This window comes from Callorhinchus milii, unplaced genomic scaffold, assembly GCF_018977255.1.
Source record: "Callorhinchus milii isolate IMCB2004 unplaced genomic scaffold, IMCB_Cmil_1.0 Scaffold15, whole genome shotgun sequence".
Taxonomy (NCBI): Eukaryota; Metazoa; Chordata; class Chondrichthyes; order Chimaeriformes; family Callorhinchidae; genus Callorhinchus; species Callorhinchus milii.
This window is the reverse complement of record NW_024704756.1, coordinates 10203150-10221145: the sequence shown is the minus strand read 5'-3', so window position 1 is coordinate 10221145 and position 17996 is coordinate 10203150. Positions and strand designations below refer to the sequence as shown.

General features: G+C 38.6%; 1 protein-coding gene across 1 annotated transcript in view; it reads left to right on the top strand.

Moving 5' to 3' along the window:
- Positions 1–315: 315 nt before the first annotated feature.
- Positions 316–17996, top strand: part of hs6st2 (heparan sulfate 6-O-sulfotransferase 2) — a 52517-nt gene continuing 34836 nt past the window's right edge. The window contains exon 1 of the mRNA XM_042340711.1: positions 316–928. Coding sequence (XP_042196645.1) covers positions 330–928 — 599 coding nt within the window. The 5' untranslated portion in view covers positions 316–329. The remainder of the gene's footprint in view (positions 929–17996) is intronic.

The window sequence follows — 17996 nt, the reverse complement described above, 5'->3', positions numbered from 1 at the left end:
CTCAGTGTGGAGACCGCTGTGAGCTCAGGGCACAGGGTCCTGTGGGCTCAGTGCGGAGCTCAGTGTGGAGACCGCTGTGAGCTCAGGGCACACAGTGGCCGCTGCTGACAGAGTGCCGGCGGCAGACAGGCGCGGGGACTGCCGGGATGTTGGAGGTATAATCGCGGCTGCGGCCGCCGGCAGAGAGGGTCCGAACCGCGCGAGGAGCTGAGAGCGCGAGCGGGCAACGGGCAACGGGGCAGCACCGACAGACAGACAGACAGACAGACGATAAATAAACGGTCAGTCAACGGTCCGGGAAATGGTGTCGGATGAACGGTGCCAGGAACATGGATGACAAGTCCAACAAGCTGCTGCTGGCCCTTCTTATGCTCGTTCTCTTCGCCGTCCTGCTGCTCCAGTACGTGTGTCCGGGGAACGAGTGCCAGGTGCAGCGGCTGAGGCTCTTCTCGTCAGGCGGCGGCGGCGGCGGCGACGGCGACGGCGGCGCGGGGGTGGACGGCCCGGCGGCGGCGGCGGCGATGGCGATGGCGGCGGCGGCGGCTGAGGGGGTCGATCCGTACGGAGCCGAGGACGAGAGCGCCGGGCGCTTCGTGGCCCGTCTGAACTTCACGGAGCGCGAGCTGCTGCGGCGGCTGCGCTTCGACATCAGGGGCGACGACGTGATCGTCTTCCTGCACATCCAGAAGACGGGCGGCACCACCTTCGGCCGCCACCTGGTGAGGAACATCGAGCTCGAGCGGCCGTGCGACTGCCGGGCCGGGCAGAAGAAGTGCACCTGCCACCGGCCCGGCAGGAAGGAGAGCTGGCTCTTCTCCAGGTTCTCCACCGGCTGGAGCTGCGGCCTCCACGCCGACTGGACCGAGCTGACCAACTGCGTGCCCGCCGTCATGGGCAACGGCAAGACGGCGAAGCCCGGAGCGCCGAGGTGAGGGTTGGGGGGGGGGCGCGGGGGCTGGAGTGAGGGGGTTTTGGGGGGGGGGGGGGGGGGTCGTGGTCCCGCTCGGGGGCTGGAGTGAGGGAGTGTGGGGGTGGTGAGGGGGCTCGTGGTCCCCCTCGGGGGCTGGAGTGAGGGAGGGGGTCGTGTTCCCCCCCCTCGGGGGCTGGAGTGAGGGAGGGGGTCGTGTTCCCCCCCCCTCGGGGGCTGGAGTGAGGGAGGGGGTCGTGTTCCCCCCCCTCGGGGGCTGGAGTGAGGGAGGGGGTCGTGTTCCCCCCCCCCTCGGGGGCTGGAGTGAGGGAGGGGGTCGTGTTCCCCCCCTCGGGGGCTGGAGTGAGGGAGGGGGTCGTGTTCTCCCCCCCTCGGAGGCTGGAGTGAGGGAGGGGGTCGTGTTCTCCCCCCCTCGGGGGCTGGAGTGAGGGAGGGGGTCGTGTTCCCCCCCTCGGGGGGCTGGTGTTGGGAGAGAGCTGCGGATGGTCTGGGGGCGAGGAAGGGTCGAAAGTCTGCTCCGGTCCATGTGGGGCTCCAGTCACCGTCTCTGCTCGTTCACTGAATCATTATTCTACGAAGAACTTTCTTGGGGAGAGGGTGTGGGTGTGTGTGTGTGTGGGGGGGGGGGGGGGGGGGTAGAGGCAGCGCTTTATCGTAAAACTTCAGCCCAAGTCAGAGAAGCCGAAGGCTGTTGCTGTTTTTTTTAATAAAAAAAGGTCCAGATGAGAGGTTTTATTGCGGTTGGAGCCCGAGTATCTATGGAGGAGGATACTCAATGCCCAGTATTTCTGTCGCTGAAAGTTTCGAGTGCACGGATCATCTTTGTTTAAGTTTGTAAACGGACCGAACTGCCCCACTGTGTGTTATGCACGAATCTCTGTCACACTGTTCGCTCGGCTTTCCAAACGGATCCTAATTACTCCAGGGAAGGAGGAACCCACCCCTCTGCTCTTGGAAACGCTGATTTTTCTCTCACTCTCGGGAAGTCCCGATGCATGTGATGGTTTTGAGTTTTAATCAAACACTGGTGGCAAACCGGAACCCTCTCACGGTGCAGTGGCAAGGAATGATGTTCTCCAGAGATTCGTCTCAGTCGCACTCTCGATTAAAAAAAAATGTGTTCAAAGTAACCAGACTTTTTTCTTTGCAGATGCGTGTTCAGTTTAGCGGTTTGTCAGCGCTTTTCTGCGTGGATGCAAACCAAAGATATGTTGATTACTGGAATTTGAACTGTCAGCGTTATCACTTTTTTGAGTATAGGTGGGTGGTTGATATCCCCCCCCCACTCCTTTACTTGAAGATAGTTAATCTGGGATTTTACTGATGTTATTTAGTGCGACATTTGGTTTGTATAATTAGACTAGAATAAATGTTGGGATACTATGGTTAAAAACAAGCGTCTGGAGCAGACCATGACTTATTCTGGGGTCGTGATACAAAGCTCAGCGAAATGTTTTATTTGTGGCAATGTTGATGCTGCCTCCCTGCTATTCTTTGGATATATATTTTTTAAGTACAGATGGTTGATGTATCTCCTAAAAGTTTTTAAGGTGCATTTTTTGACAGTTGTGGGATTAAAGGTATTTTTGTGATTTTTACCCAAATATTTATAATAATAGTAATCCTTGTATTTGCTAAAGCGACATCTCAAAGCGCTTCACAGAATATACTGTAAAGTGAATTGACTGTAGATTTTGTGGGTGAAATGCGACAGCCAATTGCACGCAACAGTGTCCCACAAACAGGCGTAGATTGAGTGACCAACTTTTTTTTGAAGGGTTTATTACCCCCAGAAGAGCGATCCACCAATCGACAAACAACCGGGTTCCTACTTACCGCTAGGTAAACTGAGGTGTTTGGAATAAGAAAACTTGCCCAACGTTTCCCAGCTTCAGAATAATGATAGACTTTTATAATGTTAACAGTCTTTTTCGGATGTTGTATGACTTGGTTTGCATCTACAGCATATTTCTATTTTTAAAAAAAATGTAATTGAGTGAAATTTTTCATGCATTAGAGTACACGAATAGATGGTGAATATTAGAAGCAATATATTTTGAAAAATCATTGTCATATACCCTGTAAGACTTCATGCTACTAGATTTCTACTGCAGATTTATCCTATCTCTGATTTTTCAGAAGGTGTCTGTCTTCACCTGTAATGTAAACAATTTGTTTTAAAGTTAAAGATTTGGTGACTTGGGTTGTACTGAAGAGGAATGGTTGGTATGTTAATACTGTTTTGCCCACAAAATTCACATTCAACCCACTTTACAGTATATCCTATGAAGTGCTATAAGACGTGATGATGTAATAAGGCGCTAAATCAAAATGCAAGGATTATTATTATTTTAGTGGAGGTCAGTGTGCTTGTGGGCAGTTTGATTGTGAGGCTCTTCACATCAGGAAGCTCTGTCAAATGTAACTATAAGTGAGAACAGTAGAGCAGAAGCAAGAAATGAATCCAAAAGGTGTAAACTGGATAGATATGGGAGGGGAAAGGGGAAGAAGTGAGAGGAAATTACAGGGCTTGGAATGATGTGTTCAATTGACAAGTTAGTGGGAGGAGGTTGTGCAGACCTTTTGCCAAATAATTTTGCTGTTGTAAATCTTGCACTTATTTTAATTTTATCATTTGTGAATTATGGTCTGGTTATGAAGACATTGTGAAAAGCATCTTAAAGTTTTGCAAATTCATTGCTTACAATATACATTGCAGAGTTATTTATATTTGTGTTTCATAAAGGTGATGGAGTGGATTATCAGTGCTTGGTAATGAAACGTTCCACCTTTTGCATTCAATGTTGGTTTTATTATTATTATAATTATAATGTTGGTTTCAAACTGGTGTGCTTTCAATAGGACATAGTGGGAGTTCAGTGAAGAGTACTGATGATAATAATAAGAGTACTGAGACTGAAGATTCCAATTTGTGTGAAACTTGAAGTAATGAGGGTTTTGTTGGGAAACAAAAATTGACAGGCAGTGATTTAAGTGTTTAAAATGTTTAGGGCATGGGTGATATTGGTCCCTTAAAGCTCCTGAAATAACACTTTAAAAGTGTTTCTTATGCTTCATGTTTCATGTGCAGTGCAAAATATCAACCCAACATACAGTAAAATGCGGAGCTGACAAAATGTGCATTTTAAAAATGATTCCTGTAAACTGCTGTGTTGACTGATTCTATTGTTAGAAAAGAGCTGACTTTCTACCAAGCAATCAGCTGGATGGGGATGAATTCAATTCTTGTGTGTGTTTTCTGGGAAAAAAAACAGGAATTTAATGTGATAAACTCCTTTTTTTGTCTTTTCATCTTGTGCTAGCAGGTGTCCTGGGTACTGATTGTGGAACACTTCTTATCCATGGGCAACACTAGAACCTCAAATGGCCAACTCATTTTACTCTGGGATATGGATTGACCTTTTAGTTACTTTGAGGTACATAGTGTATTAAGATAGTTCCAACAGCGAGTTATTTGCAACTTTTAGTAGTCCTGAAGTAGGTTGGCAAGGTTGTTTTAAGTTACTTCAGCAATAAATATAGCTGGAAATAATGAAACACTGATATGGTATATTTTTGTTTATGAAGATTTAATTGTCTGAGAAAATGCTTTTGTAACATTGATCTTCATGTCCTGAATGTTAAGTGATCCATTCCTTATTCAAGTAAAGTGAATTGATTATAATAATAATAATAATAATCCTTGCATTTGGTATAGCGCTTTTTACGTCGGGAGAACGTCCCAAAGCGCTTCACAGAACACACTGTAAAGTGAATTGACTGTATATTTGTGGGCGAACGCGGCAGCCAATTGCGCACAGCAATGTCCCACAAGCAGTCGTGGATTGAAAATGACCAATTTTTTTTTATTATTGTTTTTGGTTTTGGAGGGGCTATTATTAGGCGTGTGGAGTAAGGAAACTTGTCCAAGGTTTCGCCCTGCCTGGAATTGAACTCAGGTCTCTCGCTTGCAAAGCGAGTGCTCTAACCACTGAGCTACAGGACTCTGTAAAATTATGTATTTTATGGGTGATTTGTAGATGCAAATCCTGACTATTGTTGGTATTTGGATTAAAATTAGGAATAAAATGTTGATTTCAATTCACAAATTGGTTTGCGATTGTTGGCTGTTTCTAAAAACTGACAGTTTTCAAACATGCAGTTTTGTGATTATTGAAGGGCTAATGGGTCGCTTCCAAATGGGATTGTGTACTTAAGCAGTAGTGTTGCTGTTGGAACAAAATTAAGTTGCTAACGAAAATGACATGTTAAATTGGACATAGGAAGCATAAACAATATTTAATTTAAATCATCAGAATCAACTTAAATGTTGAGCTAATTTTCTTCAATGATTTAATTGTTGTATTTGTCAGATAGCCTTCAACTATGGCCATTTGGCTTTCTTAGTTTCTGTGAGCAATCCATTGTCTATTTATTGAATTAATTTAACGTACCTTTTGAAAGAAAGCAGAGCAATATAAATGAGAAAAGCATTGATTTACATCAAATGGATTAGACCGCTGTGTCCAGAGTGCTGCATTAATTTGGTTTTGGTAATGAAGTTGGAGACAGTGTTGCTTCACTTGGCATCACATATCAGTAACTAGATATACAGTGGGAGTTGTTAATAAATTTTACAGTAAAAATTCCTGTCTGTTGAGGAAGATTAAATTTACACCCATTTAGTTCATTATGTTTACAAGCTGCAACATTTTACATTAATTTAATGTTACAGCAGCTCCAAAGTAAATGCAGTTGATTCCATTCAAGTAAACTACTGTAGTTACTTGAGTATCTTGCAAATAGATACTCAAAAGAAAGCTTGTGCTACCATTCTTAATTTCTGCTAATGATTAGTAACTATTTTTAGTCATGAAGCTGGACTTTAATAATAATCCTTGCATTTGATATAGCGCTTTTCACGTCGGGAGGACGTCCCAAAGCGCTTCACAGAACACACTGTAAAGTGAATTGACTGTATATTTGTGGGCGAACGTGGCAGCCAATTGCGCACAGCAATGTCCCACAAACAGTCGTAGATTGAAAATGACCAATTTATTATTGTTTTTGGTTTTGGAGGGATTATTATTAGGCTCTGTGTGGAGTAAGGAAACTTGCCCAAGGTTTCGCCCTCTGCCTGGAATTGAACTCAGGTCTCTCGCTTGCAAAGCGAGTGCTCTAACCACTGAGCTACAGGACTCCACAACACAGAGGGATTCTCTGAAGTCTGGTAAATTTGGTTTAACCAACCCTTTGTTATTGGCATGTATTTTTATATGTTAAATCGTTACTTCCAGGTATATTTGTTTGGAATCCACATGCTGATTATTGCACTATTTAATGAGTTTGAATTTCTCCCTGGATAGAGAAAACAAGAATTTTTAACTTATTATCATAATGCTACGGTGGGAAATCCAAAATTCCTCTATCTTTTTGGAAGTCTTAGAAATAAATTCTTGGAATGCCACAAGAAAACAGAGTAAACAGATGCTGTCTTGAGCACATTGTGTGAATTAAATAGGTTAGGCAGGTGTTTGGAGTGAGAAATGTAATAGATTATCAGTCTGTCAGCTCTGCCAGTGGATATAAATTGATGCTAAAAATAAGTGAAGTGTTGTTAACATTTTACATAACAGAATAATATTTGGTATGTGAATAATGAAGTATTTTAGTTATTGTTTGTTTCAAAAGATTAGCATTGGTAAAGGCTTTTCTTTTTTAAAATGTTGTATAACTATGTTCACCTTCATTTTAAATTATGGATGTGCAGCTTTCATTTGAAGAACCCATATCTAGCTTGAAGAATCCTTATCTCTCTTGAAATCTAAGTCTTCAGCAGGAAACAGTTTGAATGCAAATCTGACGGTAGTTGATATCTTGCATTCAGTTGAAGGAATGCATTTGATTCTGTAGAGATGTGTTAGTTAAGGCAGAAATTTAGTGTACTGCACAGTAATAGTACTTGAGGATTAAGTTGACTATTTGCCTCACCATCTGTTCCTGTGTTGGTTGTTCTTAAAACAAATTGAGATTGGTTGGAAGGACCATACCTGGAATCTTTCTTAATTTGTGCGGTTCAGTGCAACAATATTCACATACATTTATCCAACTGTCAGAAAACTTCCAAAACTAGTTTTAGCTTAAGTAGAACAGCTTTTCCTCATCACAACCTAGCATGCTAAACCTTCCAAAAAGAACACCCCTTTCACTAATCTGCATATTCATTGCCTTGGCATTAATCTGAATGTTCATTCCTGAATAACAGGTTAACTGCTGGAACTAAATACCTGTAAATGAGCCAATTCATAGCTAATTTAGTAAATGGATTTTGAAGTTGTAAGTACAGTATATTGGAGTAAGTAGGTCCTTGAATAAGTAGGAACATATTGAGTGGAGAATACTAGCTTTCAGAAGTAAGGATTAGGCATAAATTTATCAGACACAAAATGTCTATTACAAAATAAATATGTTGGTCAGCAGATTGCAATTCATTAAAAACTTGAGTTTCTTATTTAAACTAGTTATCAACATTGATGACTTGGTTTGGCTTCTGTTAAGATTAAATGCCTTCTTTGCTGTTTATTACTTTCAATGGTACAAGTGATTATTTTGATGAGTAACAGTTGGAGAGCAATGAAATGAGTTCCTGCCACTCCCTCAGTGATCCATTTAGTTATTCAGTGTACAAAAGATCCCTGAAGGGATTTAGTTTAGTTGAATTGTGCTGCAACAAATCAAATACAGTACAGGATTGCTGTAATGTAAGATGGTTTATAGTTTGTTACATTTGTATTAAATGTGGATACATTTGAAATCCGTTTAACAGATGTGAGGGACTTAATTAGAAAGCTGAAGATGAAATATTATAAAGCTTTGAACAACAGACTCTTATTAAAATAGTATAAAACCATGTTGTCTGAAGCAATTGCACTGCATGCCCTGCATCAGTGTGAAGAGGGTTTCATTTTACACTGCTGCACAAAACATTAGTACCTCGGAGAGTGGGAGGTAAATTACCAAAATGTACGAAGCAACACATAGAAGCGAGCACATTTTCTAAGCACATTTTCTGGCACACAAGATTTAGTGTTCTGGCTTTTAGTTGCCAGCATAGAAATTGAATCAGCGTAAATAATGTTGGACTCTGGTGACGTTTTAAAATAAAAATGCAATCTTGCTTATTGTATGTTTACTTCTACAGTCTGTAAAGAACATTGAGATGTTTCAACATTGTAGACAGTATACCAAATGCAAAGATTATTATTTTCGGATTGTCTAGTATTCTTTCTACTAGAGCGCTTCACTGCAGCAAAGCCCTTAATGTTCTTGTAAGATTGGCTTTACTTAATAGAATGGGTTGGTTTTGCTTTCGTTAATTACACTGTGTTCCTGAATTTGGCTTTCTTTCCCATTTTGCTCGATTATTGTATTGTTCACTAAACAGTAAGACATTCAAATCTGTCAAGTGGGCCTTGTGTCTCACCACTGTAGCAAATCCTTTATCATTACAGATGCCACAAAAATGTGGCTGTAACATTTTAATTTGGTTGGAATTTATGTTGGACTGTAAATTGAATGTTGAAGTATTTCAGAGTGCCATGATGTCAAGATGATTAATGTTTTCAAAGAGCAACAGTTTGAAAGACTTGTCAGCATCATCTGTATTTCCATTGAACTTCATTGGAATTGTAAGGTTGTGGGTTCAAGCCCCACATCAGAACTTTGAACTCACAATCTAGGCCGACTTTTTAATTCAGTGCTGGGGCATCAATGAAACACTAATGGATATTAAAGATCCCATTGCACGTTTCTGAAAGATAAAGACATTTCTTCTGGTCTCCCGGCTAAGAATCATTCAAACAAAATTGACTTCATGGGTGTTTGTGGGATATTGCTGTACGCAATTAGCTGCTAGGATCACCTACAAAATACTTAGCCACAACACTTTACAATGAATTTTGTGCAGTGCTTTGAGATGTCCTCCCAACATGAAAGGCACTATATCAAATCCAAGGATTAATTAATTAAAATTCACAATTTTTTCTTCTGGGTTGATTTTTTTCCCCTTTGTGTGTTGTATTGTATCTTAATAGTTTAGTTATTTAGTATTGCAAAAGCAAATATTCTGTTTTTTAGAATGACACTTCCAAGCTTGGTTAAATTATTTGCCTCCAACTAAATAATTATCCAGTTAACAATTTGGCCATTCCCGTTTCATTAGTTTGACTAAACATCAACAGATTGTTGTGGAAAGTGGTGATGATGGCTTTCTTCATCTACAAACCCTCCCCCTTCCCTCCCATCCCTATAGAACACATATAGAAATCTGCTTAATCTGGAAAATGCGTATAAGGTTATTTTAACATTAATGCTAATATTTTATGCATCGTTCAAGGTAACTGGAAGCTGATTTAACATAGGAATGCCAAGTCCTTTGTACAGCAGTATATGGATGAACTCTGAAAAATAGTGAAGTAAGCAGCCAGAAATTGCAAAAGACTTGTGATTCAGGCTAAGGCAATGTTTGCATACAAAGCCCTTATTATGGTGCTATCAGCAGAATAAGATCCAGCGTTCATATTGTGAGTGGCAGTCAGCCATTCACTAATTATTGGGAACCTCTCCATCTCCCATTTTTGATAGCAACTGAGACAATCTGAATATAGTACATGTGAAATCAAATGAATTTTATCTTAAAGGTTATTAACAATGTTTTGTAGCCTCAAAGGTACAATATTTACAGAAGTATGCAATTAAGATGGAAGTTTAAAATGCCTGTGCGTGAAATTAGTGAATGGAAATTGAATAGTGCTGTTGCACTATTCTAAAAGAAAGCAGGGTATTAAAACATCTACATTTAGGTTTTATTTTGACAGTTGGGATGTGGGGGGAGGGGCGAGTGAAGAGGAGAAAAAGAGTATTCATGTTCTACAAATAGGGATTTGTCCCGTTTTGGAAGATAGCTATACGATTTCCTGGATGGTAGACGTAACATTAAGTTCCTTTTGTGACTGGATACCTAGAAAAATTGCAACAGCTTGTGCTGCCTTACGAAAAGGGGTCCTGTGAGATTGATTGTTCTAAAAAATACTTTGGTTTTCTCTGTCGTCCTTGCTGATTCCTGCCCACCTGCATTATCCTCTCTGCCTGGGTGTGGAGAAGGAAAAGAAACATTTATGTTTGTGCCCCTCCCCAATGGCTCAGTTGGTGAAGCTAGTACAGGGTAACCTCAAGTGACAGCTTGGAATTGGCATATCTCGCACAGTCATTTTAATTTCATGGTCCTTTAAATCTCCAAATGCCATTTTCAATAATATCAATCCAATTTAACGTTTTTTATTTCTGCATTCTGAAGCAGTACCAATATATTTTCTTGTAGAATATGAGTTATAGGTAAATAACCATATTTGGATCCTTCAAAACATTTTTCTTGTCATCTCTGAAAAAGTGATGTGGGCAAATTTAGCTGCCCTGTCCCTAGTGGTACTAAACTGAACTTTTGGATGTGTATGAATTAAATGCTGAATTCATTAATAGAGCAATGTGCACAAAACAATGGGCATGTGTTGCTGAGTCTTGTTTCGGTGGATAATCTGTTGAACAATAAGAACAGACTGTCAACATTGAAACTATGGAGAATAGAAAACTTTACTGCTTCTGGATGCTAATTTTATTTTGAGACTTAATGGAAGCTGTGATCATCTATGGTCTGAGTGTTTATTTGCTATGTTGCTATGTTGTCTATTTGCTATCTTGTGGAATTGCCTAAACTATCAATTTCTTAGTCAGGCATTAAATATGGTAACTTTTATTTTTCTGTGATGCCTTCGAAATGCATGTGAACTGCTAGAACCAATGCTGAAGACAAATAACAGACATTTCTGTTGTTACTAACACAATCTCTTTTTGTGGCCTACTTGCAGCATTATTATTATTATTATTACAGTATTACAGTATTATTACAGTAGAGGCCATTATTTAACAATTGACAAATGGAATAAATATATAAGGTGATGAAAGGTTGGTTTCACAAAAACTATATTAATATTTTGGCCAAGTATAAAATATTTCTTTTAAAGTTTATTCTTTAGTGCAATTAATATAACTGGACAGTTAAATATACTTTTTGCACTAAATGAGGGGCGCTTGTATAAGCCATGGCACATGGCAATGAATAATTGATGTTAAATGGGTGTTTTGTCCACAGTCTGTCGTTTCTCTGATATACTGCTATATGTTCCTTTGCCATCCATTTTCCCAACAGAGTGGGACAGTGAATTGTTATTGTATACACGTGTATGTTTGATGAGTAAAATGTGTGAATTTAGATAAGGTGGTCTTTTATTGGTGTGAATAGAAATTCCATGAGGAATTTTTTGCTGCTGAGTTCATTGTTCTAAGTGGAAAATAGATAAGATTATAATTCTACAGTTCTTATAATAACCAGCTCTTAACTTATACTGCTGGAAACTATTTGAAAATGCTTCCAGCAGTAGAGCAATTAGGAGTGGCAACAGTATATATATATATATACATATGAGACTTTGGGATAGGAAATATATATATATATATATATATTTCCTATTCCAAAGTCTCATTTTACATGGGCTGGGGAGAGTTCTGCATTTGCGCACAGTAGTGGGTACTGGAACAGGGGAGGGCCATTTCCCTTGTTGTTGGCTCAACATACCGAAAATAGACCCATCTTTGATGGCATAAGTGCTATAATATAAATGGGCTAATAAATAAGTTAGATATTTATTCTGCAATAGCAAGCTTATAGTATTTTGAATCGGAGATATCACATTTCTTATTTTTAAGAGGTAGAGGTTCAGTTAAAATAATGATCTGATCAAAATAGTACTAAGGCCAAATTTCTGATGTCAATCCTGTGAATGTTTATTTACCTTGTGATGAGGATAATGATTGATTGATTCTGATTTGTTTTCTTGGAATGCTTGTTGGGATATTTAATGAGAGAGGTTAAAATGAGAGAGCAACAGAGTGCAATTAGCTGAGGGTTAGAGAAGCGTGCAGTTTTTGTAAGAATTAATAAAGCTATGTTTGAGGACCAAACATGAACATGGTAAATTTCATGCAGTGATTTAGCTACAGAAGTACACATTTTGGGACAGATCTTCTCACTGAGCTTTCCTTCCAAACCAATTCAGGTCACATTTTAACTTTACTTTTTTTAAGTTCATCCTGTAATTATGCTTCTGTTGAAGGGTCACCCACAAAATATTTTAATATGATCGACCAGCTGCATATTTACATTTTCTGCTTTTATTTTAAGATTCCAAATCTCATCCTTTCCTTTCCAGCTCTTGTCTAATAATTATGTGCTTTGCAGTCTAGCCCAAATATGTGTATTTTTGACTAAATTGCTCCTCACAGTAAGCACAGCTTAGCTTAATTTTAAGACTCATTTGTGATCCAGAGTTACTTAATTAAGTCTAGTTCTGTTGACCTTGAGCTCCAGCTAGTATGTAAATTGAACTACATACTGGTTTAGCATGTAGTTATGAAAATAATTTCTTCAATAATGATATGTCCTGCATTTTTCCATTTGAGTCACTGCAGGCAATGAGTTAATATCTTAACAAGTGGGGCCATGTATTCCAATAAGTCTGATCCTTTTGTCTTTCTAAATTATACTAATTAGAAATTTGCTTGGCTTGTTTCAACCATTGGAAACGGCTGATTCGAATCCACTTGTAGCAATAAAAACAGTGACATATTTGACACTGCAAATATAAATTGGTCGGGACAGTTACGTAAACAGCTTGCATTTATATAGCGCCCTTCATGTGAGTTGCCAGGAAGTGAAGTGATTTGAAAACGAAAGTGAGGATCTTGAAATCGATCTGTTCTGCAACAGGGAGTCCATGGAGCCTGGCAAGAAATGGGGTAATGGAAGAAGGGTACGCAGCCTGGTATAGATGAGGACATGGGCAACAGTATTGTCTCATTTAAACTTTATTTATACTGGAAATGGGGAGACCAGCGAGGAGTGCATTGGGAAAATCGAGGTGGGAGGTGACGAAAGCATAAATGAGGGAATAAAGAGCCATTTTAAATGTACTTTAAGTCTGGTACAAAAACTGAACTTTTAACAAGATGGGTATATACTTGGCTTTATTTGACAAAGATGGGCAATGCTCCATATCAGTAAATGACTAGCCTTACAGCCTCAGGCTTCTTGTCACAATTTTACACCTTGAATATTCTTGCGTCCCTAGTGATTACTTCCTCAGACCTGAAATTGTCCAGAAAGGTTTTCTTTACAGAAAGACAACAGAGTCATTTCACTATAATATTCCTAAGGGCTCTGTCCATCTTCATCAGCTGCCAACGATGCTAAACATTTCCATCTTGTAAATGATTCACGTGTTTCAATCTGCAATTATAGCAGTCGAATATATTCATCCATTAGGTTTCAATTAAAGTGCTATCACAAAGACAATGCAAATGTATTCAGCAAGTCTTAATGATTCTGTAAGGTTTTTCTCTTTCAGAGATTTTCCTACAAATCATGTCAATGATGTATTGTCCTAGATTTAAAGGTCTATTTCCAGTGTTGCTGTGATCATTTCAGAAAAGTATAATAGTAAGTTTTCATGCTACGTTATTTAAATTCTGTAATATCTTGTGAAATTCCAGAAAAAATAATTTCTTTCTCCCCTCGATATTAAAATTTTAAGCTGTATTTATGAAGTCTTGAATACAATAAATCGTTTTATTCATGTTATTCATGTTCTGAAAGTGATGTGGAAAAGAAATACAGTAAATATTTTGAATATTTTGAAACTACTACATATCAACATGTATAATATCATCTGATGGAGTTTGAGAGTGGTATGCTGCAAAATGCTACCATTGCTCTGTAATGAATGCAGATTGGTGCCATTGTCTTGCACCATTTCTAATGCAGAACTTATAACTAACCCTTTGGATATAAATATTAAAAACACACTATCATTCAGTGGGTTTCTCTTCTCCGTGAGTGGTTTAGATAATCATTTTACATGTTAAATCTATCATCTTCTGATGTCTGTATCATGTCTGAGTAAATCTATAATTGCCCATAGTGCACTGTGTAACTTCTGGGTACCATCATTCAGGTCAATGGGTTTAAATCACATACTGAATTTTTAAATCTGGAGTACTGTTGATAATGTTTATGCTGTGTTCAGTTATGAAGAATCAAATTAGATTAATTACAAATACGTTAGCTTGACTTTATTTTGTAGCCTCTTGAAGTGAATCATGTTTTTCTAGTTCTGTGCATCTCAACTGAAGTTAGTTTGTTCATATCTAGATTATCTATGCTTTCAAACCTGAATCATGGCCTGACTCGATCATTTCTCCAATGTGAGAGCATTGAGAACAGGTTCAGCTTTTTGAGCCTCTCCTAAACGTAAAACCCAAAGTCCTAGAGGCATCCTTGTTTCTCTTCTCTGAACTGCCACTTCAATCGATGACGTTGGTGAGCATAAGATTCAGCTCATTTGTGATGCCCTCCTACAAACCTGGTGATGAACATCGCATAACAATGACATCTGTAAAACAGCTCCAAGCATGAGTTGGCACCTTCAGCACAAGAGATTTAAAAATAACACAAAAAATATGATCTGATGAAGAGTCCATCATCCAGGGGTTTTACAACTTGCGTAATCTGTCACATTTTTCGTTCTGTTAACCTTTTTCAGGTTATTTTAGTTGCAAATTGCGTTCAAGGTTGGCAAGTCTTCAGCATAACACACACGCAATAATATATACATGAAGGGTATGTTGTTGAGCTTGGTTTTCACATTAGTCACTTTTTCATACTTAAAAGGCAAGTATTATTATAAAGTTACGCTGCTAGCAGTATATTGTACTGTGCAATGTATTTTGAAGACCCAGTGAGACCATGCTTCAAAAAAAAAAGAATTTGGTCACTCAATCCTGACTGTTTGTGGGACACTACTGTGTGCAGTTGGCTGCCTCGTTTTGTCCACAGTATATCTTGAGAAGCGCTTTGAGATGTTTTGAAGATGTGATAAGCTGCTATATCAAATGCAAGGATTATTATATGACTGCTTCTCACACCAATTCATTCCTTAAAATGCATTTATATTGCAAATTCTAGTGGTTCAATATAGAAATTGTCCAGAATCAGTTCTGTAGTATAATTTGTCAATGGGATAACTAGACACAAGTGTAACTTAATCTTGCTATCAAATGCATTGTGGTGACAAGATTGCTGCCTTCCTCCTTTAACCATTATTCCCATCAGACTGCTTACAAAATGTCAGTTAATGTTGGTGCATTAGTAACTGAGAGTTATGAAGGTTGTGAGACATCTCAACATTTCAGCTGCTTTGAGACTTTCATTGCTGTCTGTGGGTTGATATTACCATGAACAAAATCGTAGGCATTGTTTAGTTTTGAGGTATGTCTAGCACTTGAAAGATTTAACATTTGTTGCATTTGGCAATATTCATGTTTGTGATGAAGTAAGCATCCATTATTTCTAACTAAATTTCCAAGCAGCAATTAATTTGCAAGAAAAACATTTGACAGACATGTATTTTAAAATGTCTGTAAAGGCCGGTTAAATACGTATTAAGATGGCTGGTAAGTTCAGCTGCTTTTAGGTGGTCAGTGCATGTAAAATTCATTCCATAGTGGTCTTTGAAAACTGCTAGTAATGTATTTAAGCATATCCTTCTCATCCTGAATCTATTTTGACTCGAGTAGTGTTATTCCTGATTTCCCCACCCCCACAGAACATTTTTTTTGAAAATATTCCTGAAATTTTACTTTTCCAAAATGTGTAAAACTGGTGGTAAATTAAATTGACCATTCTAGAGTTGTATCCCTTGATCCTTCTTAAATAATCAACTTGTGATTGCCACTTTTCAGTCCTTTGGATTTCACAAATCTCGTAACCTTTCAAAACCTATAACGTAACTGATACAATTCATAGGGAGTTGGATATTACCTGGAGATTTATGTATAAAAATAGTAATTGACGGGATTGGAAACAAACGTATTAGAAAGTAAAGTACTTCTGTCTAATAAGTGGAATAGATATTAAGCAAATATCAGTGGGTCAAGAATAAATAGTACATTTTTAAGTCAGGTCTTGGAATTTACCGCAAACAAATGAATTCATGGCTAATTCCACATTTTGTAGACTTTGTGGGCAATTCTGTTACTCACCATTTGCTCTAATTCATTTGGTTGACTACGCATACAATTTGAGTGTGAGTGAGCCACGCACCTCTTAATCTTCTGGGAAGTTGGATGACTTCAAATGAAAAGGTCATTTTGTATTCTATACCTCTGTAACACATAGCAAAATAATATATGATGCCATTTCAGTTCATAATTATTGATCCAATAGTGGAAGCTTGCTGTCTGTTACAAAACTTGCTTCTATCCAATAAAGGAAAGTTTCCAAAAACTGAATCAACCTAGTTCAATGAATGCTACCTTGTATATTATGGTAGGGTTAGAATCTGTTTCAAGGACATCTCACAGTTAAGGTGATATTGATCAACTACTCTCATGATTCACAATATGATGTACAGTGCAGCCTTCAACACTGCAAACCTATTTTATCCTATTCATAAAAGGAATAATCATAGCCTGCTGTTAAATTGATTTTTTTTTGTATTGCCATTACCAACAGGTCAGTTAATTGAGTTTTGTTACCCTGTATTCTGCTGTTGCCTGCATTTCAAAACTTAATCTGCACTCTCCATGCTATTGATCTTTTGATGTGCATTTGCAACAAAGCAACCTCCAACTGGAAATTTATGTGCTGTAAAGTTCCCCAGATGTTTTACATTGTGCATGGGAGTCACAAATAATACAATTCAATATTGATCAGGAGACAGCAGCCAAATACAATTAGTCCAGTCTAGCTGGCAACTAATGAGGTAATTAGGTGAGGTGATACCACATGATATCAAAAATACCCTGTGCAAAAGGGCATTGTATTAATCATTGTTAAGATTTAGGTTATTTTGTAAACTTTTCAATATTTTTGTGAACAATTGTCCTGTTAATTACCTTTTTTTAAAAAAAAGACCATTTTTGTTCTTGAAAAATATAATGGAACTTGGATCTCCTGGGTGATATCTGCCATGTTGCTCATGAGGCTTGTGTCAATTGTAAACTATTGAGTTTTATTTGTAATGTGTTCTAATGCATGTTCAGATAATGGTGAGGAATTCACTGTAAAGATTTTCCCATTTTTTTGCTTTCTGCTTCTTACTTTGTGGGTCAGAGTTGCACAGTTACTGGCAATCCACACACATGCACTTTCCAGTTGGGGATTCGTTGGATTAGGTGCACTTTTCTCTCCCCAACCTTGCATGCTGAGCAGATTGTAGTTTCTGATCCAAGATTAGTCAATTGATCAGTACAGTTAATTGAATTTGCAACGTTCTAGTTTATTTGGATTAAGACATAAAGCCATCAGGGAAGCTACATATGAACTATAGCTTTCCTGTCTTTGTAGCTATACATTGTTTCAAAAGAACTACATGTTGCTTGTGAGTTTTGACTGCTTCTTCATGAGAATCTGTGCGCTTGCAGAAAATTAGTGACAGATGAAGAAAAGGCAAATGAAATGATTGAAAGTGATGGCATGAGGAGTGTGAAGAATTGGAGCAAAGAAGAACTGTCCAAGGAGAGAGGGAAAACCACAGAAGCGAAAGGAGGGGAAAGGGGAAGAATAAGAGACCTAGGTGAAAATTGATTCATCAAAATAAAATCCCTAATTTCTTTCCAGGAGATATTTCTAATAGGATTGGGTTTGGAGATTTTTTTTGTATAACCTGAAGAATATTATATCTTGATTCAATTTCTCACTGACTCGAACACTGGGCAGTTATTTTGACAATACAATACTTCAGCCCACCCTCCTTCAAGACCCGTGCTTTTGATCAAAACTTCACAAAATTGGTTCGGATGAAGAAAATCGTTCAGTCAATCTTATCTTATCTTTCCAGAATACCCATCCTGCCATCTTATTATAACATCAAGCTGTGTTTTAAAATGAGTCCAGTGT